Genomic DNA, 22,272 nt, shown 5'->3' on the forward strand with positions numbered 1-22,272 from the left:
CTTAAGATGTATATCTGCTCTAAGAGTCAGAGAGACAGGCAAGTAGAATTGGCCCATTTCTGTTTGCTTTGACTATCACAGCAATGCCATTCACCTCTGAGTTGGGGGCCTTGAAGCTTGAAGTACGGCACTTCATGAAATGGTTTTTGTTTCTTTACCTACATTAGGATGCCATTAGCTACCATGATAATATATAATATATGCCATTTAAGAGACACTTTTATCCAAAGCGACTTATAGTCATGCGTGCATACATTTTTTACGTATAGGTGGTCCCAACGCTATCCTGGCATTGCAAGAGCCATACACTACCATCTGAGCTACAGAGGACCACATGGGATCACACCGACTTTTGTTCAGTGTCATGGAGCAATCCTTCCCTATTGCAGTCTTTAGAAGTTTTCAATTTGATTTAGCTATCACCACCAGATAACTATTAACCCTCTGATGTCATAGGAGAGGCCTGATGTCATATGAGGGGGTAACTGTGGTTTAAAGTTGTAGTATTAGAGGACATTTTATAGAAATGACCTAAGTCATAAACGACCATCCATTTACAAATGGCAACATGCATGTACAGTAGGCTGTTTTGTGCAGAGACAAGTCCACTGTCGATGTGTTAGCCTCTCTGACGATGCAGTGGTGACTGGGCTGATGTCACTCAGGGTTTGTCCTCTGTATCTACTGCACCACTGAGTGTCAATTGGTTGCCTTTACTTTTTAGAAGTTGTGTGGATCACTGGTTATTCGCTCTGTGTTTACTAAATGGCTGAGATTTCCTGTGACAGCCATTTTCAGCAGATTGGCTAAAGATGTTAGCTAACTAGAGTGAGATGACAGACGCCTGTTGAGCATGTGATTTAGCAGGTGTTTTATGGTTTGATGCAGAATGTATGTTACCAATCACAGGCGTTAAGAGGGAGGGGGGAAATTAAAGTTAAATCTTTCCCCAGGCCCAGAAATCGGCATCCCTGTTACCGTTGGACAGTCGATGACTAATTGTAGAAATATGAATCATGAGGTAGAAAAAAACATTCACACCCAATATTCTTCAAAGTAATTGGATGCTGCATCCTTGTAAATAATACTGCCCAAATAATGAATTTTGTAGAAGAGGAGGATGCCATGCACATGTCTGGCACTCACACATTGTGTAACCACTGTGGAGGAGTTCCCCTTTGATCTGCTGAGCAACATTTGGGAGCTCGATCATATCCCCACGCTTTTTTGTTTGGATGTTGTGCTAAGACACAGCTATGTCTGTTGGAGATGGGCCAGGCAAAGCAGTACTCAGGTGCAGACAGGCGAATCGTCACGTGCAAGGGACACTGTCAATGTGATGCAATGGAAAATACTGGCATTGAAGAATTAAATCAGACTCACACTGCAGGAACCTGCATTGAATAAAAATCACATTGCACCAGTGGCATAAAAACATTTTTTTTACACACTTATTGGAGTGTTTACGCAATGAAACAAAAACCTTCCCTTGTGCAGGGAACAGCAGAATGTTTCATTAGTGTCCGTTTCCTGCAGTTTTGATTGAATCCGGCCCTTGGTTGAGAATATAGCTAATTATACTTACACTGAGACGATTAATACATAATTAATCATACGTTTTCCATTTCCTTTTAGCGATCAGAGCAGTCTAATAAGGTTCATTGAGAGGCAGTTGTTATGTAATATCATTCATCATGTCTGTATAACCCAGTGTGTTCATTTTGTCATAAATGTAAAGGACTAACAACAGAATCACTAACTGTGCATACACACTGCAGAGCAGAAGAAAAACATTCTAGGGCCCAGCCAGGGTAGGTTGCACTCACAAGCTCCTAAAAGGTACAACAGTTCTGGGGAGGCAGACGTTAATGATAAATCTTGTATGAAGGCAGTTTGCCTTCCTGTATGTTTTCGAGGAGATGTGCTGTACCTCAAGCCCTGGTCGGGACCAGATTCCTCAATGACCCCCTGCCCCCACCCCACCCCCCACACACACATACCCCTACCCCTTTACTGTGCGCCATACTACAAATTACGCAACACCTGTGACATGTGACAACCAGTGGTCAGACAACCTTGCCTACAGGACTTTCATCATTGTCACCCACGTTGAGGATCAACCAGCACAATTTTCACAGCTGTGCCAACACTGGAAGACGACTGAGAGGCCCTTGGGAAATAAACTTGTCATTGAGTTCAATGACATAATACCATATTCCTGGTAATATCAATACAATAAAACATCAGTGATGAGGGGGGGAATGTGGGGGGTAAAATATCTGTAATCCCAAACCTCAATTTGCTTTTAGTGTCTGGGCTTGAGTCATGCACCTGCAGCTCAGGAAAACTTGATAGAATAAAAATATCCTCAATGGTCATCATGGCCTTGGTTATAAGAATAAAGAAAGGATTGGGTGAAAGACTTACCATTTATATCTCAGACTAAATTGAGTATGTGAAATATTCAAAACTATGTACAATTCCAATTTTGCTTATTATATGCCAACATTTCTCATGAACGTACTACGACATCTTGTGGTTTAAGCATAGTACTGCATGTCATTCTATTATACAAGGTTGATTAGTGGAATCAGGTGTGTTACCTCTAGGCTGGAACAAAAACCTACACCAGCCTTGCTGGGTAAGATTGCCCACCCTTGGGAGGGGCAATTCTTTCAGGTTTAATGAGACATAGAACCTAAACTTCTGTCATAAAACATATTAGTGAAAGAGGGATCTGGCCAAACCATGATCGAGGAAGCAGGGTACCAAACTAAAGTTTACTCAGAAAGTGGAGTTGGAGAGCAAACACTTACAGTAAATTACAAATTCAATATTACTTCGCTTTGGCAAAAGTATTTTTATTAAACATGTGTGCATGTTTGACACGATTTAAAAGATATTTAGTCCATTCAGATACATAGGAATAATACATATTTAGAGCTGTGAAAAAATAGTAGTGGCTTACTTTTAATTCCAAATCAATAGAAGATTAAGGATTCAATAAAACATCTAATGTTCAATAAAACATTGTTCAATAAAACACCTTACAAGGTTCTTTTTTGAGCAATAGAAAAATATTTTTGAAAAATACAGTTTCACATTGGTACTAATAAATACTTCCTCAGTGTGGTGTACTGTACCAAAAGGCACCAACTGTCCCTTTTCAGATCAATTCAAATCTACTGCACAGGACAAAACACAATAACCCGTCTTCCCAGAGAACTGTCCAAATTTTAAGGGCACTTTGATTTCACCAAGGGCACTTCCTGAGATGATGTCAGCGTGTTTTCCTCCAGTAAACCATGACCGTCACGAAAGCCACTGCAGCCACAAGCGACACAGTACGCCAATGTGACACGGTGCTAATAACCGCCTCCTGCAAGCAAAAAGAAAAGTCAACCACACATACAACAGTGGAACCATTACATTGTCCCTACTAACCATAGTCATAGGCTGGACTCAATACCATTCAGCCTGCTGAGCTAAAGCCTTAGTGCTAGTTCTGGGATCTATAGGTGTGAGGCAAGGTTAATCATCATCAAACAAGCTTAGCTTTATGAACTGACAGTACTGTGACATTGGCACAGGTAGTTGCACACATCAGAGCTGCCTGCATTGGCCAATGGCCCCAATGTGCTGTGCGACGTTTGAAGTCCCTCTCTAACACCCCCTCCAATCCCTGGTGCAGCTTCATTTAATAACTCCATCTGTGTTGTAAAACTGAAAACCCACAAGCAGGACCTCCTTCCGGAGCCTCTGCATTACATGTGCACACAGTGCTGTCTTGAGTACCCATACAGTACCAGTCAAAAGTTTGGACACACCTACTCATTCCAGGGGTTTTCTTTATTTTTACTATTTTCTACATTGTAGAATAATAGTGAAGACATCAAAACTATGAAATAACACATATGGAATCATGTAGTAACCAAAAAGGTGTTAAACAAATCAAAATATATTTTACATTTGAGATTCTTCAAATAGCCACCCTTTTACTGAATTTATTTCCTTCTTAATGCGTTTGAGCCAATCAGTTGTGTTGTGACAAGGTGTGTGTGTGTGGGGGGGGGGGGGGGGGGGTTCGGGGTTATACAGAAGATAGCCCTATTTGGTAAAAGACCAAGTCCATATTATGGCAAAAACAGCTCAAATAAGCAAAGAGAAACAACAGTCCATCATTACTTTAAGACATGAAGGTCAGTCAATACGGAACATTTCAAGAACTTTGAAAGTTTCTTCAAGTGCAGTCGCAAACACCATCAAGCGCTATGATGAAACTTGCTCTCATGAGGACCCCCACAGGAATGGAAGACCCAGAGTCACCTCTTCTGCAGAGGATAAGTTCGTTAGAGTTACTAGCCTCAGAAATTGCAGCCCAAATAAATGATTCACAGAGTTCAAGTAACAGACACATCTCAACATCAACTGTTCAGAGGAGACTGTGTGAATCAGGCCTTCATGGTCAAATTGCTGCAAAGAAACCACTACTAAAGGACACCAATAATAAGAAGAGACCTGCTTGGGCCAAGAATCACGAGCAATGGACATTAGACTGGTGGAAATTTGTCCTTTGGTCTGGAGTCCAAATTGGAGATGTTTGGTTCCAACCGCCATGGCTTTGTGAGACGCGGTGTGGGTGAACGGATGATCTCCGCATGTGTATTTCCCACCGTAAAGCATGGTTTGGGATGAGTCGGACCGCAGAGTGAAGGAAAAGCAGCCAACAAGCGCTCAGCATATGTGGGAACTCCTTCAAGACTGTTGGAAAAGCATTCCAGGTGAAGCTGGTTGAGAGAATGCCAAGAGTGTGCAAAGCTGTCATCAAGGCAAAGGGTGGCTATTTGAAGAATCTCAAATATAAAATATATTTGATTTGTTTAACACTTTTTTGGTTACTACATGATTCCATGTGTTATTTCATAGTTTTGAGGTCTTCACTATTATTATACAATGTAAAAAATAGTACAAAATAAAGAAAAAACCCTTGAATGAGTAGTTGTCCAAACTTTTGACTGGTAGTGTATGTGCATGGTCGTATTTGAGTAGGAGTGAGTGCTTCCTCCTCTTGAGAGTCACCATACGTAGTATGTACAAGAACTTATCAACTAGCATCCTTTACATTTTTGTTTGTCAGATGGGACGTGTGACTTATGTCTATACTTGTCAGATGTGCATTCTTGATTAGATCAGTTGAGAGTTCGACCAAAACAATGGAAAGGCCATGGAAACGCCATGGGGGATAGATCCAGAATCTCCCCATTACCGGCCATCAAATTTACCCTACATTAAGCCTAATGTTTATATGTGTATTTGACACCATGTAGGGGTAAAAAAAAATTGTACAATGCTTGTATGGATGTCAACCGCAATACATGTTCATGTCATCTTTACCAATCAATTGTATTACACTTAAAAGTAACTTCAAATACCACCAGTGATTTCTATATGGCTAGCTATGCTATCAGCTTATCCGAACGGTGGTTAACATTTAGCAGACATATTTTCTAAACACAAAAAGGACATCTTCTAAATATAATGCAGCAAATCAGATTTTAGTAACCATATTGTGGGCCTTTTCGAACACATAAATCATGACCGGATTTTACGAATATCCACTTTGATAGATCAGCTTTTTTGAATGGGCACCAATGACGGCGTCCTCCTTCGATCCCCCACGGTCTGTGTTCAATTGATCTCTTTACTGCATGTATGTACTGATTGTGACAGTGTCTCTGCTCTTGTGGTATTTTAAAACAAAATATGGTCTCATTGTATATCTGGTGGTGGAGTCTTCATGGGTAGACATGTTGGCATACTCCAGCAGGGTACTCACCCATCCTCCTTGCTGTCGGATCCAAGCGGAGACATTTTCCCTGATGAACTGTAATACCCAGCTAATAACCTTCTTGATGATTTCTAAGTGGTTCTGTGTCAGTGCCTTGGAAAGGGGGATAACAAATATATATATTGTGAGGGGTGATTCATTCTACTTTACATTTGTAAGTTTCAATGATTTCATATTCAGTAACATGCACATTCTGGGTGTTACCTTGTAAATAAGCTTGTAGGCCAAGTGAAACAGGGAGACCACTCTGCCCCAGTTGATACCATCTGCAAAGATTTCCCTGGCCACTGAGAAGAACACATCCTGGGCACAGTTTACCTGGACTGTGCTTATTAGGCTGTCAGAGGAAGGAGAGACAAATAATTAGAAACTGAGGAAAAGTAAGAGAGTTTGTCTTTCCATATTTCTTGTTGTCAAGGAAATGAAACAATTATAAAATAATAAAGTTCTTAATTTGCCAGACCACTACGATAGGATATGGGAATATACTAATTTGTGTTCACATCCAGGTTTAACAATCTTTGTTGTTTGAGTAAAATAATAGTACATTAAACAACCACCATAACATAGACCAGCCAAATACAGTGCCTTCAGAAGGTATTCACACCTCTTGACTTCCACATTTTGTTGTATTACAGCCTGAATTTAAAATGGATTAAATTGAGATTTTTTTGTCACGGGCCTACACACACAATACACCATAACATCAAAGTGGAATTATGTTTTTTGAAATGTTAATTAATTAATTATAAATTAAAAGCTGAAATGTCATGAGTCCGTAAGTATTCAACCCCTTCGTTATGGGAAGCCTAAATACTGTAAGTTCAGGTGTAAAAATGTGCTTAACAAGTTACATAAGGTCCCGTAGTCGAGCAGTGAATTTCAAACACAGAATCAACCACGAAGACCAGGGAGGTTTTCCAATGCCTCGCAAAGAAGGGTAGATGTGTAAAAAACTAAACAAGACATTGAATATCCCTTTGAGCATGGTGAAGTTATTAATTACAATTTGGATGGTGTATCAATACACCCAGTCACTACAAAGATACAGGCTTCCTTCCTAATTCAGTTGCCGAAGAGGAAGGAAACTGCTCAGGGATTTCACCATGAGGCCAAAGGTGACTTTAAAATAGTTACAGAGATTATAGGCTGTGATAGGAGAAAACTGAGGATGGATCAACAACATTGTAGCTACTCCACAATACTAACCTAATTGACAGAGTGAAAAGAAGGAAGCCTGTACAGAATACAAATATTCCAAAACATGCATCCTGTTTTCAACAAGGCACTAAAGTAATACTGCAAAAAATGTGGCGAAGCAATTCACTTATTGTCCTGAATACAAAGTGTTATTTTTAAGGCAAATTCAATACAACACATTACTGAGTACCACTCTCTGCATCATGTTATGGGTATGCTTGTAATCATTAAGGACTGGGGAGTTTGTCAGGATAAAACAGTCGGTCTCCCGAGTGGCGCATTGGTCTAAGGCTGTGCCACTAGAGATCCAGGTTCGAATCCAGGCTCTGTCGTAGCTGGCCGCGACCGGGAGACCCATGGGGCGGCGCACAATTGGCCCAGCGTCGTCTAGGGGAGGGAATGGCCGACAGGGATGTAGCTCAGTTGGTAGAGCATGGCGTTTGCAATGCCAGGGTTGTGGTTTCAATTCCCATGGGGGGCCAGTATAAAAACATTTTAAAAAAATAATGTATGCACTCACTAACTGTAAGTCGCTCTGGATAAGAGTGTCTGCTAAATGACTAAAATGTAAATGTAAACGAAATGGAGCTAAGCACAGGCAAAAATCCTAGAGGAAAACCTGGTTCAGTCTGCTTTCCATCAGACACTGGGAGATTCACCTTTCAGCAGGACAATAACCTAAAACACAAGGCCAAATCTATATTGGAGTTGCTTACCAAGAAGACAGTGAATGTTCCTGAGTGGCCGAGTTACAGTTTTGACTTAAATCTACTTGAAAATCTACGGCAAGACCTGAAAATGGTTGTCTAGCAATGATCAACAACCAATTTGACAGAGCTTGAAGAATTTTGAAAATAATAAATGGGGAAATGTCCAGGTGTGGAAAGCGCTTTGAGACTTACCCAGAAAGACTCACAGCTGTAACCGCTGCCAAAGGTGATTGTACAAAGTATTGACTCAGGGGTGTGAATAATTATGTAAATGAGCTATTTCTATATTTAATTTTCTATCAATTTTCAAACATAAAAAATAAAAATAAACGTTTGTCATTATGGGATATTGTGTGTAGATGGCTAAGAAAAACAACAATTTAACCCATTTTGAATTCAGGCTGAAACAACATGTTGAATAAGTCAAGGGGTATGAATACTTTCTGAAGGCACTGTAGCTAATATGCTAATTCAGAAGAAAATAATGTCATACTGTTGTAGCTCAGCATTTCTGTTCAGGTCATCAGCGATCAGCAGCAGCTGGTGTACCACGTCTTTGACCTGGCGGTCCTCTAGTTCGTTGGGTCTGCCACCAAGGTCCTCTGGAGCTAAATGCCTCTCTGGGTTCTCTGCACTGATCCTCTCTATGACATACCTTCATGGATTAAAAAAATACAAATATTTTGTGAAAATTGATAATGTGATAATCAGGATGGATACTAATGGTAATAGTGCTACGTTTATTTACCCTCTTAAAACAACAGCTCCTTGTTCCATAATTCTGTCGTCGATGACATCTGTTACAAAGATTTTGTTAGTGATTTTATGTTTTTATTATCAATGTTTAATGACATGATGACAGTTTATTGTGGTGATTAGATAGATGTGTTTATCACGCATTGTGCTCCAATTCAATTGGCAGAGACTTTCTCACTCCCAGGACCTGCATGTTTGCTTTATGATGTAGACTTTGTAAGTCACTTTACTTGGGGGTTAGAGTTATGCCGCGTTCAAAACAACTGGGAGCTCGGAAATCTCTGACTTCCAACTTCAGTGCGTTCAAAACCACTGGGAACTCGGGAAAAAAAACTAGCTCCAACTGAAAAAAATCGATTTCAAGTCATCCAACTCCGGACTCTTTCAAGAGTTCCGACTTTAAGATGTTGATTTGACCTCTTATTACACTTTTTCTTTCACATTTGTTACAGTGAAGTGACGTCAGAGGACATTCATATGGCCTTCCAGGCTCCAAAAGTGTGTAGGCCAAAATAGTTCTTGATTTTTAGTGCTAGATTTTTAAGTCGTTGAAATAGCCTACCTCACTAAGACTGTTTTCACCATCTCTCTAATTAGTCTAGAACTAGGCCTACATGCTGAAAGATCAGGGAACAACATGAAGTATAGCTTTGACCGCAACTAAGGATTCTGACGGGACCCTATAGTTAGTTAGTTGACAATATTTTAGATATTATTTTTTCAGGTGACGTCCTTTCAAAGTCCCAAGCGCATATTAATATTTACCTTCACCCCCGACTGCACCCTGAGGCTCATCTTCGCCAGTTTTCCTTCTTTCTCGGGAGTCTGCCATCGACGAGAAGTACTGGGGCGAAGAAGTCCTACAGCTCCTGATCTCCTCAGCGGGTCTGCCCCGATTAGTAACCGCAAGGCGGGGTACTAAACAAAAAAATTATTAGACTTGTGTCGCTCGCGTTGATAAGTAGCCGAATCAAACAATTTTACCGCTGTCTACACATTTCTCTCCAGAAAAATACCAAAGACAGAACAAGGAAGTAACACGGAAATACACAGTGGGTTGTGCAAGTGCCCTGGGCTGCTATTGTGTATCTAAACTGCGCCTCTTCTTCGTGTGGCTTTCCGGCAGACTAGACACTATGTTGCATATTGCTGCCTTTCACAGTTTGGAAAGTGCATTGCACATTCGTTCACAAAGAAAAGGGAAATTAATTGTATTTACAAATTGCACCACCATATTACACAGGGATAGGCAACTCTAGTCCTCGGGGGCCTTATTGGTGTCACACTTTTGCCCCAGCCCCAGCTCCCATAGGGCGGCGCACAATTGGCCCAGCGTCGTCCGGGTTTGGCCCGGTGTAGGCCGTCATTGTAAATAAGAATTAGTTCTTAACTGACTTGCCTAGTTAAATAAAGGTTAAATAAAAAATACAATAAAAACAACACACCGGATTCCAATAATCAGGATCTTCAGTTTAGAATGTAATTAGTTTAATCAGCTGTGTTTGCTAGGGATGGGGAAAAAGTGTGACACCACTCCGGCCCCCGAGGAACATCTTTCTCCTGGATTCACCTGGTCAGTCTGTCATGGAAAGAGCAGGTGTCCTTAATGTTTTGTACACTCAGTGTATGTACCACTATCCCCAACACCCCTTCCCACTACCTTGGCCCAAACAGATCCTACACCAGGCCGTCGGCCTGGGAGGCTGGACCCCCTTCTCTCTAAACCGCCTGTAGTTCTTCTGCACTAAAATCTCTGACACCCAAAAATGTCTCTGCTGCTGCTACTACCGATTACATCTTCTGGGATTTCCTTTCCATCTGTGTGGTACAATTAATGACCATAGTAATAAACACCAAGAAACTGTCCAGGTCACTCTGTACTGGCCTACTACTCACAGGGATCCTCTCAGACTCCCTCACCCTTTGCCCACTAACCTCTACTTTCCTCACTGTATCAGCATATGACACATTCTGCACTGCTCTCACCCTGGAAACTTCAATCTGTCTCACTTGCACAGGACATTTCTGATCCCCAGCAATATTGCCACCCCCAAAATTTAAACACAATTTTTTTTCCACCGAAACTACGTCGCACCAAATGGCACGCATCACAGACAACGGGGATCCCCAACTTCCGTCGATCCAACTTAACACTCAACCCCACCCCAGTTATCACTCCTTTCAGCGGCGCTCTGCTCCCGAGAGTAAAGCAGGACCAGTGGAAAGACACTGCTTTTATCCCGAGTCTCGAAACGCCCTCTCCCTCTGAGCACCAGCCACACAAAAAATCCCCCTCAGGATACTTTGATTGAATTGACAGAACCCAACTCCTTCCATAAACGGATCATCCAAAAGGCATGGATATACTTTCTCCACGAATCGTACTCCCACTGGGCCAGTCATCCCGGGCATTTTCCTGATCATTGGGGTGGGATTAGGAAGCCTTCACCTCAGTTGACGACGCAGGTTCTTCCTCCTCACTTTTGTCAGGTTCAATTTCAAGTTCACTATCCGTCGACTGCTAAGTGTTTTCAGGTGCGTAACATGCAATTTTCTCTCCTGAACTTGACCTAAAGGAGAAAGTACTCGGCTTGTAATTCGCAGTCGGTTTGGGTTTGCACCTCGCACCCTTCTTTCTGCTTCTTTTCACCATCTGCCCTCTTCCTTGCCTGGGCCTCCAACATGAATTCCATCTCCATGTGGGACTTCAGGAAACTCAGTATCTAGCCGCCGGTACTGCCATGCTCCCTTCCCGATCATACGTTGTAGTACAGTGTAGCCCAGGGGTTTTCAAACTGGGATTCGCGGCCAGATAAAAAGCATGCAGAAAATATATTGAAATATATATATTTTTTCATAATACCATCTTTGAGAACTAACAATCTAACAATCAAATAAAGACTAGACAGTCAGGGAGAATCGAAAATGAAAAAATAAACGGGCATTAATGACACATGCTCATTGATTTTGTAGTTTGGCAAAATCCATAGAATTGCAGGAAATTTGCTTTAAAACTGCAAAATTGTCTCTTAGCTCCATGCCAAAATGTAGAATTGCTGGAAATTTGCTTAAAATCTGAAAAATGTTCTCTCATCTCAATGGGAAAATGTGCAGAATTGCAGATCATTAGCATTACAACAGCAACAATTCTCTCCACTGCAATGGTACCTTTCTAGCTAATAGGCTATGTTAGAGTTGACACTTCCTCTTCCAATGAACTGTGGGGGAGGTCAAATAATGTCTACCAAATTTATTCATTTTAAAATTGATTACTTGTACTTGACAAGACATTACTTTTTTTTGTGCTAACATATGATGGGGGTCCCTGGGTCCCCGGTTTTCCTGGGCGGGGGTCCCTGTGGAAGAAAAGTTTCAAAACCCCTGGTGTAGCCTACAGTAACCTTGGCTAAATGATTGCCTTGCATTATTTAAAAGCTACACGCACAGGCATTACACTGACTGACACTCACATCCTTAAATTGACTTAATTACATTTTCTAATGTGTAGCCTAAATTACACAATAACAAACATAACATTCATGCACATTATTTAAATAAACATTATTACTATATCAATACTATATCAATACATTGCATTCATGGGATTTACCTTTTCACACATTTTAAAACTCAAACTACAAACTTGTCAGGGGATGTCGCTGTTGCCATATGGAATTTTCCTCTAACAGAGATAGCCTATCAAGGAGGCTATCTGTAGGATGACACCAACCCAGAGCAGCACCAAAATAAACACAGCATTGTTACACGGTGACTAATAGCCTAGCCCTAGGTGGTGCTGTGTCATTTCGTTTTGAGGAGCAGACATAGGATTTTAGTATCCCAACCCTCCTCCTTCACACTCCCCCTCCTTCCCTTCAGCCAACTTGCTTGTCTGGTTTTTCTACCACACAACAAAAGCCCAATGGACTCTCTGTCTCACTATGCCTGCAAGGAAGACACCTTTGTTTCATCACAAAACTGGAGAGTAACCTCTGTCCGGTGATGTCCACAAAGCAAATTGCATGTAACAAACAGCATGGTCAAGCATGGTCAAGCAAGTTAATGTTACCAACATTTTCGGACTACTAAACAACTATTGATTTAGAACCATGGAGAGTTACCGCAAGTCGCAAAGAAAACAGGAGCTGCCTCCACTATTCCAGCACCATTTAATCAAATCACCTATGCTTAGTCTAATACAGTCACAACTAAAATATACCTAAAACTATTTAGTTCAATCAACGTAAGCTAAATATGATGTGGCTGTCCATGGTTTTGATTTCTGTGTGTGCGCGCGCGCGTGTGCATGCGTGTGTGCACCCGTGCAAGTAGAAAAAACATGTTGACTCACCCTATTTGTAGAGAAGCGCCGATGCCATCCTCCTCTCTTTCATGTTGACGAAACGGTCTATGACTCTATCATACAGTACACACTTTTCGTTTTTGTTGTCCTGGCTACCTGGACTTGTGGTTTTACTTAATTCTCCATCCTGGCCTATTATTATAATGGCGGTTCTGATCCAACCATAAATTCATACATTGGCTTGCTTCTGAAGCTAAGCAGGGTTGGTGCTACTTACTCCCTGGATGGGAGACTAGGGGCTTCTTTTATAAAATGTTTGTACGCACAGATTTAACCGTACATTTTGGGTATAACGAAATCCACAGCAACAATGTGAACATTTGGTTGTTGAGCCAATTGACATTTTTGATGAACGGATGCTTTGCTCATAGAATCCAACGAGCCATAACAAAGACAGAAAGAAATGTGGACCAGCAACAACATGACCCACAATCACAACATCAGGTTAAAGGTAACCATTTCAATTGGATAGATAAGTCTGTTTTACTGTTAAGTGAGATGATCAGGACGATCATACTTTCTGTATGACAATGACTTTTAGTTTAAAAAAATAGGTGTTATAGCTAGGTCAATTAGGAACGAAATGAGAAATGTTATGATATAAATCTCACGTTCAGTATATCTTACAGAACAAGTAAAAAAACTGTGTCACACTTTAGTGTGTGTTCACACCTGTGTGTGTACATTTCAATATGTGCTTGTGAGTGTTTCTCTAAGGCTGTGTTTACACAGGCAGCCCAATTCTAATATTTCTTTCCACTAATTGGTCTTTAATTTGAGATCTGATTGGTCAAAAGACCAATTAGTGAAAAAAGATCAGAATTGGGCTGCCTGTGTAAACGCAGCCTATGTATGAGTATTCCTGCATAATGTGCATGAGTGTGTTTGTAATTGGCGGTTGTGGTGGTATGTGCATCAAATTGAGGGAAGTAATACATAAAAACATTTTGGTATGTTATTACATGATCGATTGAAGTTATTACATTATTCATCCAAAAAGTTGTGACTCACCTGATAACCTAATAACCACTGGATAACGTATTAACTTATTACATTAAGCAGAGAAAGTTATTACGTTACCCATTCAACATTTTATTACGTTATCCGGTAAGTTATTATATTAACCCGGCTTTATTACGTAAAAAATCTAAAAGGTATTACATTTTGAAAAGTTATTACATTAACCATGTTATTGTATTAACCATTGTTACAAGCCCTTAGCTGTGGTATATTTAAGCAATAAGGCATGAGGGGGTGTGGTATATGGCCAAAATACCACAGCTAAGGGCTGTTCTTAGGCAGAACGCATTGCAGAGTGCCTGGATACAGCCATTAGCCGTGGTATATTGGCCATATATCACAAACCCCCAAGGTGCTTTATTGCTATTATAAACTGGTTACCAACGTAATTAGAGCAGTACAAATAAATATTTTGTCATACCCATGGTATACAGTCTCATATACCACAGCTGTCAGCCAATCAGCATTCAGGGTTGGAACCACCCAGTTTATAATGGCCAATAAACCACACCCCCTTGGTCCTTGTTGCTTAATTATAGTTTAGAGACCCTTGTACTTATGCACATCTCCCAAAGTATTTGTAACATGCCTGCTATTGGTTGATATACTGCATTGGTTGTACAGCATACACTTGACTACATGGTATCAGGTCAGGTCCAAAGCCATGGTCCAAAGCCATGAGATCATTTTGCTTAGTAGCCAATAGTTAGCTGCTTAGTTCCAGGGCTTTTACATTTTACATTTTAGTCATTTAGCAGACGCTCTTAACCAGAGCGACTTACAGGAGCAATTAGGGTTAAGTGCCTTGCTCAAGGGCACATTAACGTCATTTAGCAGACGCTCTTAGCCAGAGCGACTCACAAATTGGTGCGTTCACCCTATAGCCAGTGGGATAACCACTTTACAATTTGGGGGGGGGGGGGGGGGGGGGGGGGGTTAGAAGGAATACTTTAGCCTATCCCAGGTATTCCTTAAAGAGGTGGGGTTTCAAATGTCTCCGGAAGGTGGTGAGTGACTCCGCTGTCCTGGCGTCGTGAGGGAGCTTGTTCCACCATTGGGGTGCCAGAGCAGCGAACAGTTTTGACTGGGCTGAGGGGGAGCTGTGCTTCCGCAGAGGAAGGGGAGCCAGCAGGCCAGAGGTGGATGAACGCAATGTCCTCGTTTGGGTGTAGGGACTGATCAGAGCCTGAAGGTACAGGGGTGCCGTTCCCCTCACTGCTCCAAAGGCAAGCACCATGGTCTTGTAGCGGATGCGAGCTTCAATTGGAAGCCAGTGGAGTGTGCGGAGGAGGGGGGTGACGTGAGAGAACTTGGGAAGGTTGAACACCAGACGGGCTGCGGCATTCTGGATGAGTTGTAGGGGTTTAATGGCACAGGCAGGGAGCCCAGCCAACAGCGAGTTGCAGTAGTCCAGACGGGAGATGACAAGTGCCTGGACCAGGACCTGCGCCGCTTCCTGTGTAAGGCAGGGTCGCACTCTCCGAATGTTGTAGAGCATGAACCTGCAGGAGCGGGTCACCGCCTTGATGTTGGCGGAGAACGACAGGGTGTTGTCCAGGGTCACGCCTAGGCTCTTCGCACTCTGGGAGGAGGACACAGCGGAGTTGTCTACCGTGATGGCGAGATCATGGAACGGGCAGTCCTTCCCGGGGAGGAAGAGCAGCTCCGTCTTGCCAGGGTTCAGCTTGAGGTGGTGATCCGTCATCCATACTGATATGTCTGCCAGACATGCAGAGATGCGATTCGCCACCTGGTGATCAGAAGGGGGAAAGGAGAAGATTAGTTGTGTATCGTCAGCGTAGCAATGATAGGAAAGGCCATGTGAGGATATGACAGAGCCAAGTGACTTGGTGTATAGGGAGAAAAGGAGAGGGCCCAAAACCGATCCCTGGGGGACACCAGTGGTGAGAGCACGTGGTGCGGAGACAGCTTCCCGCCACGCCACTTGGTAGGAGCGACCGGTCAGGTAGGACGCAATCCAGGAGTGAGCCGCGCCGGAGATGCCCATTTCGGAGAGGGTGGAGAGGAGGATCTGATGGTTCACAGTATCAAAGGCAGCAGACAGATCTAGAAGGACAAGAGCAGAGGAGAGAGAGTTAGCTTTAGCAGTGCGGAGAGTCTCTGTGACACAGAGAAGAGCAGTCTCAGTTGAATGACCAGTCCTGAAACCTGATTGGTTTGGATCAAGAAGGTCATTCTGAGAGAGATAGCAAGAGAGTTGGCTAAAGACGGCACGCTCAATAGTTTTGGAAAGAAAAGAAAGAAGGGATACTGGTCTGTAGTTGTTGACATCAGTGGGGTCGAGTGTTGGTTTTTTGAGAAGGGGAGTAACTCTCGCTCTCTTGAAGACGGAAGGGACATGGCCAGCGGTCAAGGATGAGTTGATCAGCGAGGTGAGGTAGGGGAGAAGGTCACCGGAGATGGTCTGGAGAAGGGAGGAGGGGATGGGGTCAAGCGGGCAGGTTGTTGGGCGGCCTGCAGTCACAAGTCGCAGGATCTTATCTGGAGAGAGAGGGGAGAAAGAAGTCAAAGCATAGGGTAGGGCAGTGTGAGCAGGACCAGCAGTGTCATTAGGCTTAACAAACAAGGATCGGATGTCGTCAACCTTCTTTTCAAAGTGGTTGACGAAGTCATCCACAGAGAGAGAGGAGGGGGGGAGGGGGGGGGGAGGATTCAGGAGGGAGGAAAATGTGGCAAAGAGCTTCCTAGGGTTAGAGGCAGATGCTTGGAATTTAGAGTGGTAGAAGGTGGCCTTAGCAGCAGAAACAGATGAAGAAAATGTAGAGAGGAGGGAGTGAAAAGATGCCAGGTCGGCAGGGAATTTAGTTTTCTTCCATTTCCGCTCCGCTGCCCGGAGCTCTGTTCTGTGAGCTCGCAATGAGTCATCAAGCCACGGAGCTGGAGGGGAGGACCGAGCCGGCCGTGAGGATAGGGGACACAGAGAGTCAAAGGATGCAGAAAGGGAGGAGAGGAGGGTTGAGGAGGCAGAATCAGGAGATTGGAGGGAGAAGGATTGAGCAGAGGGAAGAGATGATAGGATGGAAGAGGAGAGAGTAGTGGGAGAGAGAGAGCTTTTGATGCTGGGCTCATCTCTTTTGATATTCTGTCTGTTGCTGTGTATTGCTCCACTGACCCAATAAATAAAATCAAATGTATTTATAAAGCCCTTTATACATCAGCAGATGTCACAAAGTGCTTATACAGAAACCCAGCCTAAAACCCCAAACAGCAAGCAATGCAGATGTAGAAGCATGGTGGCTGGGAAAAACTCCCTAGAAAGGCAGGAGCCTAGGAAGAAACCTAGAGAGGAACCAGGCTCTGAGGGGTGGCCAGTCCTCTTCTGGCTGCGCGGGGTGGAGATTATAAGAGTACATGACCACTAAGTCCAGATTGTTCTTCAAGATAAGATTTTGGAGGTCTCTTACGGAGCAGTAAGTACACCTTTACCTGATGTTGCCTCAGACCAACATTCACCACCAAATGTCCATAGCATGCCGAACTGTGGCATAGCCTTTACTTTGTTGAAATAGCAGGACATTATATTCAAATGCAAGTAGAAAAACTAGTGTATCATTCAGTACTTTTGTTCATGAAACGGGTTGAAAGTAAAAGATGTGTGCCAGCCACAGTTCTTGTCTGATTGAAGCACAGCTTTAGAAATGTTTCACAGCAATTGTAAACAATTCTAACTCATAGGCTCCTTGCATTGCAAAGTGGCTTTAGTAGCCATTTGATTAAATGCTCAAGCAGGATGTGAACCCCAGTCTCCCGCTCGGGAACCCAACGCTTAACCATTAGACCAAAAGAATATTTTATCTGGGCCGAGGCTGGTTTTCAATCCTATGCAGGGCTACCTCATCAACATAAAATCAAACCGTATGTTATCCGTCGCATATACATCTTTTGCAGATGTTATCGCAGGTGCAGTGAAATGCTTATGTTTCCAGCTCCTACAGTGCAGTAATACCTAACAATACATAATAATAAACACAACTCCAAAAAATAAAGAGATTAAGAGAAATCTAAAAGAGCAATGTCAGAGTACGGAATATTAGAAAAAATGTCCGCTTTCAATAAGTAGAGATTTTAATGGGATCTTAAGCACTTACAAATTCGTAACATATTGTACGAATTGGCATTAGTAACATATCATACAATTTGCAGGCATGTACAGTGGGGAGAACAAGTATTTGATACACAAAAATCCAGAAAATCACATTGTATGATTTTTAAGTAATTCATTTGCATTTTATTGCATGACATAAGTATTTGATACATCAGAAAAGCAGAACTTAATATTTGGTACAGAAACCTTTGTTTGCAATTACAGAGATCATACGTTTCCTGTAGGTCTTGAACAGGTTTGCACACACTGCAGCAGGGATTTTGGCCCACTCCTCCATACAGACCTTCTCCAGATCCTTCAGGTTTCGGGGCTGTCGCTGGGCAATACGGACTTTCAGGTCCCTCCAAAGATTTTCTATTGGGTTCAGGTCTGGAGACTGGCTAGGCCACTCCAGGACCTTGAGATGCTTCTTACGGAGCCACTCCTTAGTTGCCCTGGCTGTGTGTTTCGGGTCGTTGTCATGCTGGAAGACCCAGCCACGACCCATCTTCAATGCTCTTACTGAGGGAAGGAGGTTGTTGGCCAAGATCTCGCGATACATGGCCCCATCCATCCTCCCCTCAATATGGTGCAGTCGTCCTGTCCCCTTGCAGAAAAGCATCCCCAAAGAATGACGTTTCCACCTCCATGCTTCACGGTTGGGATGGTGTTCTTGGGGTTGTACTCATCCTTCTTCTTCCTCCAAACATGGCGAGTGGAGTTTAGACCAAAAAGCTATATTTTTGTCTCATCAGACCACATGACCTTCTCCCATTCCTCCTCTGGATCATCCAGATGGTCATTGGCAAACTTCAGACGGGCCTGGACATGCGCTGGCTTGAGCAGGGTCGACCTTGCGTGCGCTGCAGGATTTTAATCCTTGACGGCGTAGTGTGTTACTAATGGTTTTCTTTGAGACTGTGGTCCCAGCTCTCTTCAGGTCATTGACCAGGTCCTGCCGTGTAGTTCTGGGCTGATCCCTCACCTTCCTCATGATCATTGATGCCCCACGAGGTGAGATCTTGCATGGAGCCCCAGACCGAGGGTGATTGACCGTCATCTTGAACTTCTTCCATTTTCTAATAATTGCGCCAACAGTTGTTGCCTTCTCACCAAGCTGCTTGCCTATTGTCCTGTAGCCCATCCCAGCCTTGTGCAGGTCTACAATTTTATCCCTGATGTCCTTACACAGCTCTCTGGTCTTGGCCATTGTGGAGAGGTTGGAGTCTGTTTGATTGAGTGTGTGGACAGGTGTCTTTTATACAGGTAACGAGTTCAAACAGGGGCAGTTAATACAGGTAATGAGTGGAGAACAGGAGGGCTTCTTAAAGAAAAACTAACAGGTCTGTGAGAGCTGGAATTCTTACTGGTTGGTAGGTGATCAAATACGTATGTCATGCAATAAAATGCAAATTAATTACTTAAAAATCATACAATGTGATTTTCTGGATTTTTGTTTTAGATTCCGTCTCTCACAGTTGAAGTGTACCTATGATAAAAATTACAGACCTCTACATGCTTTGTAAGTAGGAAAACCTGCAAAATCAGCAGTGTATCAAATACTTGTTCTCCCCACTGTATATACAGCTGTGGAAAAAAATAAGAGACCACTGCAAATGTTTCTTAAATCAGCATCTCTACATGTACAGTATGACAGCCATTCCATTCCAGTGTCTGTTGAATTCCAACACAGGCACACCTCATTCTACTGAATTAGGTACTGATTAGGTGATCACCTGAACCAAATCTTATTTAACTAGGAAAAGTATAAAAACCACTGCTGTGGTCATCACTATCCTCTTGCAATAGGTCCAGCTGGATGGCAAAAACAGTGCTAATAGTACCTCAAAAGTAATATTAATTAAAAAATAACTATTGACCATGCCAAGAGTTGAAAAGGAAAGTTTTGAGTGAGGAAAGAAGGGTTCAATTCTGGCTTTACTGGCAGAGGGATACAGTGAGCGTCAGGTTGCTTCCATCCTTAAAATGTCAAAGACGGCGGTTCATAAGAACAAGGTCAAGCAGCAGACATTGGGCACAACAAAGCTACAGACCGGCAGAGGGCGAAAACGACTCTACTGACCGGGATGACCGCCAACTCATTTGAATGTCACTCAACAACCGTAGGATGACATCAAGTGACCTACAAAAAGAATGGCAAACGGCAGCTGGGGTGAAGTGCACGGCGAGGATGGTTCAAAACAGGCTCCTACGGGCAGGGCTGAAGTCGTGCAAAGCTAGAAAAAAGCCCTTCATCAATGAGAAGCAAAGAATAGCAAGGCTGAGGTTTGCAAAAGACTAGAATGATTGGACCGTAGAGGACTGGAGTAAGGTCATCTTCTCTGATGAGTCCAATTTTCAGCTTTGCCTAATATAATGTGCCATTTAGCAGACGATTTTATCCAAAGCGACTTACAGTCATGCGTGCATACATTTTTTTTGTGTATGGGCGGTCCCGGGGATCGAACCCACTACCCTGGCGTTACAAGCGCCGTGCTCTACCAGCTGAGCTACAGGGGACCATGTTTAGACAGAGACCTGGAGAGGCCTACAAGCCACAGTGTCTCGCACCCACTGTGAAATTTGGTGGAGGATCGGTGATGATCTGGGGGTGCTTCAGCAAGGCTGGAATCGGGCAGATTTGTCTTTGTAAAGGACGCATGAATCAAGCCACGTACAGTGGGGGGAAAAAGTATTTAGTCAGCCACCAATTGTGCAAGTTCTCCCACTTAAAAATATGAGAGATGCCTGTAATTTTCATCATAGGTACACGTCAACTATGATAGACAAAATGAGAAAAAAAATCCATAAAATCACATTGTAGGATTTTTAATGAATTTATTAGCAAATTATGGTGGAAAATAAGTATTTGGTCAATAACAAAAGTTTCTCAATACTTTGTTATATACCCTTTGTTGGCAATGACACAGGTCAAATGTTTTCTGTAAGTCTTCACAAGGTTTTCACACACTGTTGCTGGTATTCTGGCCCATTCCTTCATGCAGATCTCCTCTAGAGCAGTGATGTTTTGGGGCTGTCGCTGGCAACACAGACTTTCAACTCCCTCCAAAGATTTTCTATGGGGTTGAGATCTGGAGACTGGCTAGGCCACTCCAGGACCTTGAAATGCTTCTCACGAAGCCACTCCTTCGTTGCCCGGGCGGTGTGTTTGGGATCATTGTCATGCTGAAAGACCCAGCCACGTTTCATCTTCAATGCCCTTGCTGATGGAAGGAGGTTTTTACTCAAAATCTCACGATACATGGCCCCATTCATTCTTTCCTTTACACGGATCAGTCGTCCTGGTCCCTTTGCAGAAAAACAGCCCCAAAGCATGATGTTTCCACCCCCATGCTTCACTGTAGGTATGGTGTTCTTTGGATGCAACTCAGCATTCTTTGTCCTCCAAACACGACGAGTTGAGTTTTTACCAAAAAGTTATATTTTGGTTTCATCTGACCATATGACATTCTCCCAATCCTCTTCTGGATCATCCAAATGCACTCTAGCAAACTTCAGACGGGCCTGGACATGTACTGGCTTAAGCAGGGGGACACGTCTGGCACTGCAGGATTTGAGTCCCTGGCGGCGTAGTGTGTTACTGATGGTAGGCTTTGTTACTTTGGTCCCAGCTCTCTGCAGGTCATTCACTAGGTCCCCCCGTGTGGTTCTGGGATTTTTGCTCACCGTTCTTGTGATCATTTTGACCCCACGGGGTGAGATCTTGCGTGGAGCCCCAGATTGAGGGAGATTATCAGTGGTCTTGTATGTCTTCCATTTCCTAATAATTGCTCCCACAGTTGATTTCTTCAAACCAAGCTGCTTACCTATTGCAGATTCAGTCTTCCCAGCCTGGTGCAGGTCTACAATTTTGTTTCTTGTGTCCTTTGACAGCTCTTTGGTCTTGGCCATAGTGGAGTTTGGAGTGTGACTGTTTGAGGTTGTGGACAGGTGTCTTTTATACTGATAACAAGTTCAAACAGGTGTCATTAATACAGGTAACGAGTGGAGGACAGAGGAGCCTCTTAAAGAAGAAGTTACAGGTCTGTGAGAGCCAGAAATCTTGCTTGTTTGTAGGTGACCAAATACTTATTTTCCACCATAATTTGCAAATAAATTCATTAAAAATCCTACAATGTGATTTTCTGGATTTTTTTTCCTCAATTTGTCTGTCATAGTTGACGTGTACCTATTATGAAAATTACAGGCCTCTCTCATCTTTTTAAGTGGGAGAACTTGCACAATTGGTGGCTGACTAAATACTTTTTTT

The 22,272-nt window shown here is 42.9% G+C and overlaps 1 protein-coding gene across 1 annotated transcript; it reads right to left on the reverse strand.

Moving 5' to 3' along the window:
* Positions 1 to 2,840: 2,840 nt before the first annotated feature.
* Positions 2,841 to 9,617, reverse strand: LOC311128355 (apoptosis regulator BAX-like). Its single transcript, XM_084160467.1, has 6 exons — positions 9,280 to 9,617; positions 8,507 to 8,555; positions 8,252 to 8,413; positions 6,053 to 6,185; positions 5,837 to 5,941; positions 2,841 to 3,379 (listed from the first exon to the last, which is right to left on the reverse strand). The coding sequence occupies exons 1-6, from the start codon at positions 9,344 to 9,346 to the stop codon at positions 3,281 to 3,283; spliced, it is 615 nt and encodes a 204-aa protein (XP_084016593.1). The 5' UTR covers positions 9,347 to 9,617; the 3' UTR covers positions 2,841 to 3,280.
* Between the last annotated feature and the right edge of the window lie 12,655 nt (positions 9,618 to 22,272).

This window comes from Coregonus lavaretus, assembly GCF_964263955.1.
Source record: "Coregonus lavaretus genome assembly, chromosome: 4".
Lineage (NCBI taxonomy): Eukaryota > Metazoa > Chordata > Actinopteri > Salmoniformes > Salmonidae > Coregonus > Coregonus lavaretus.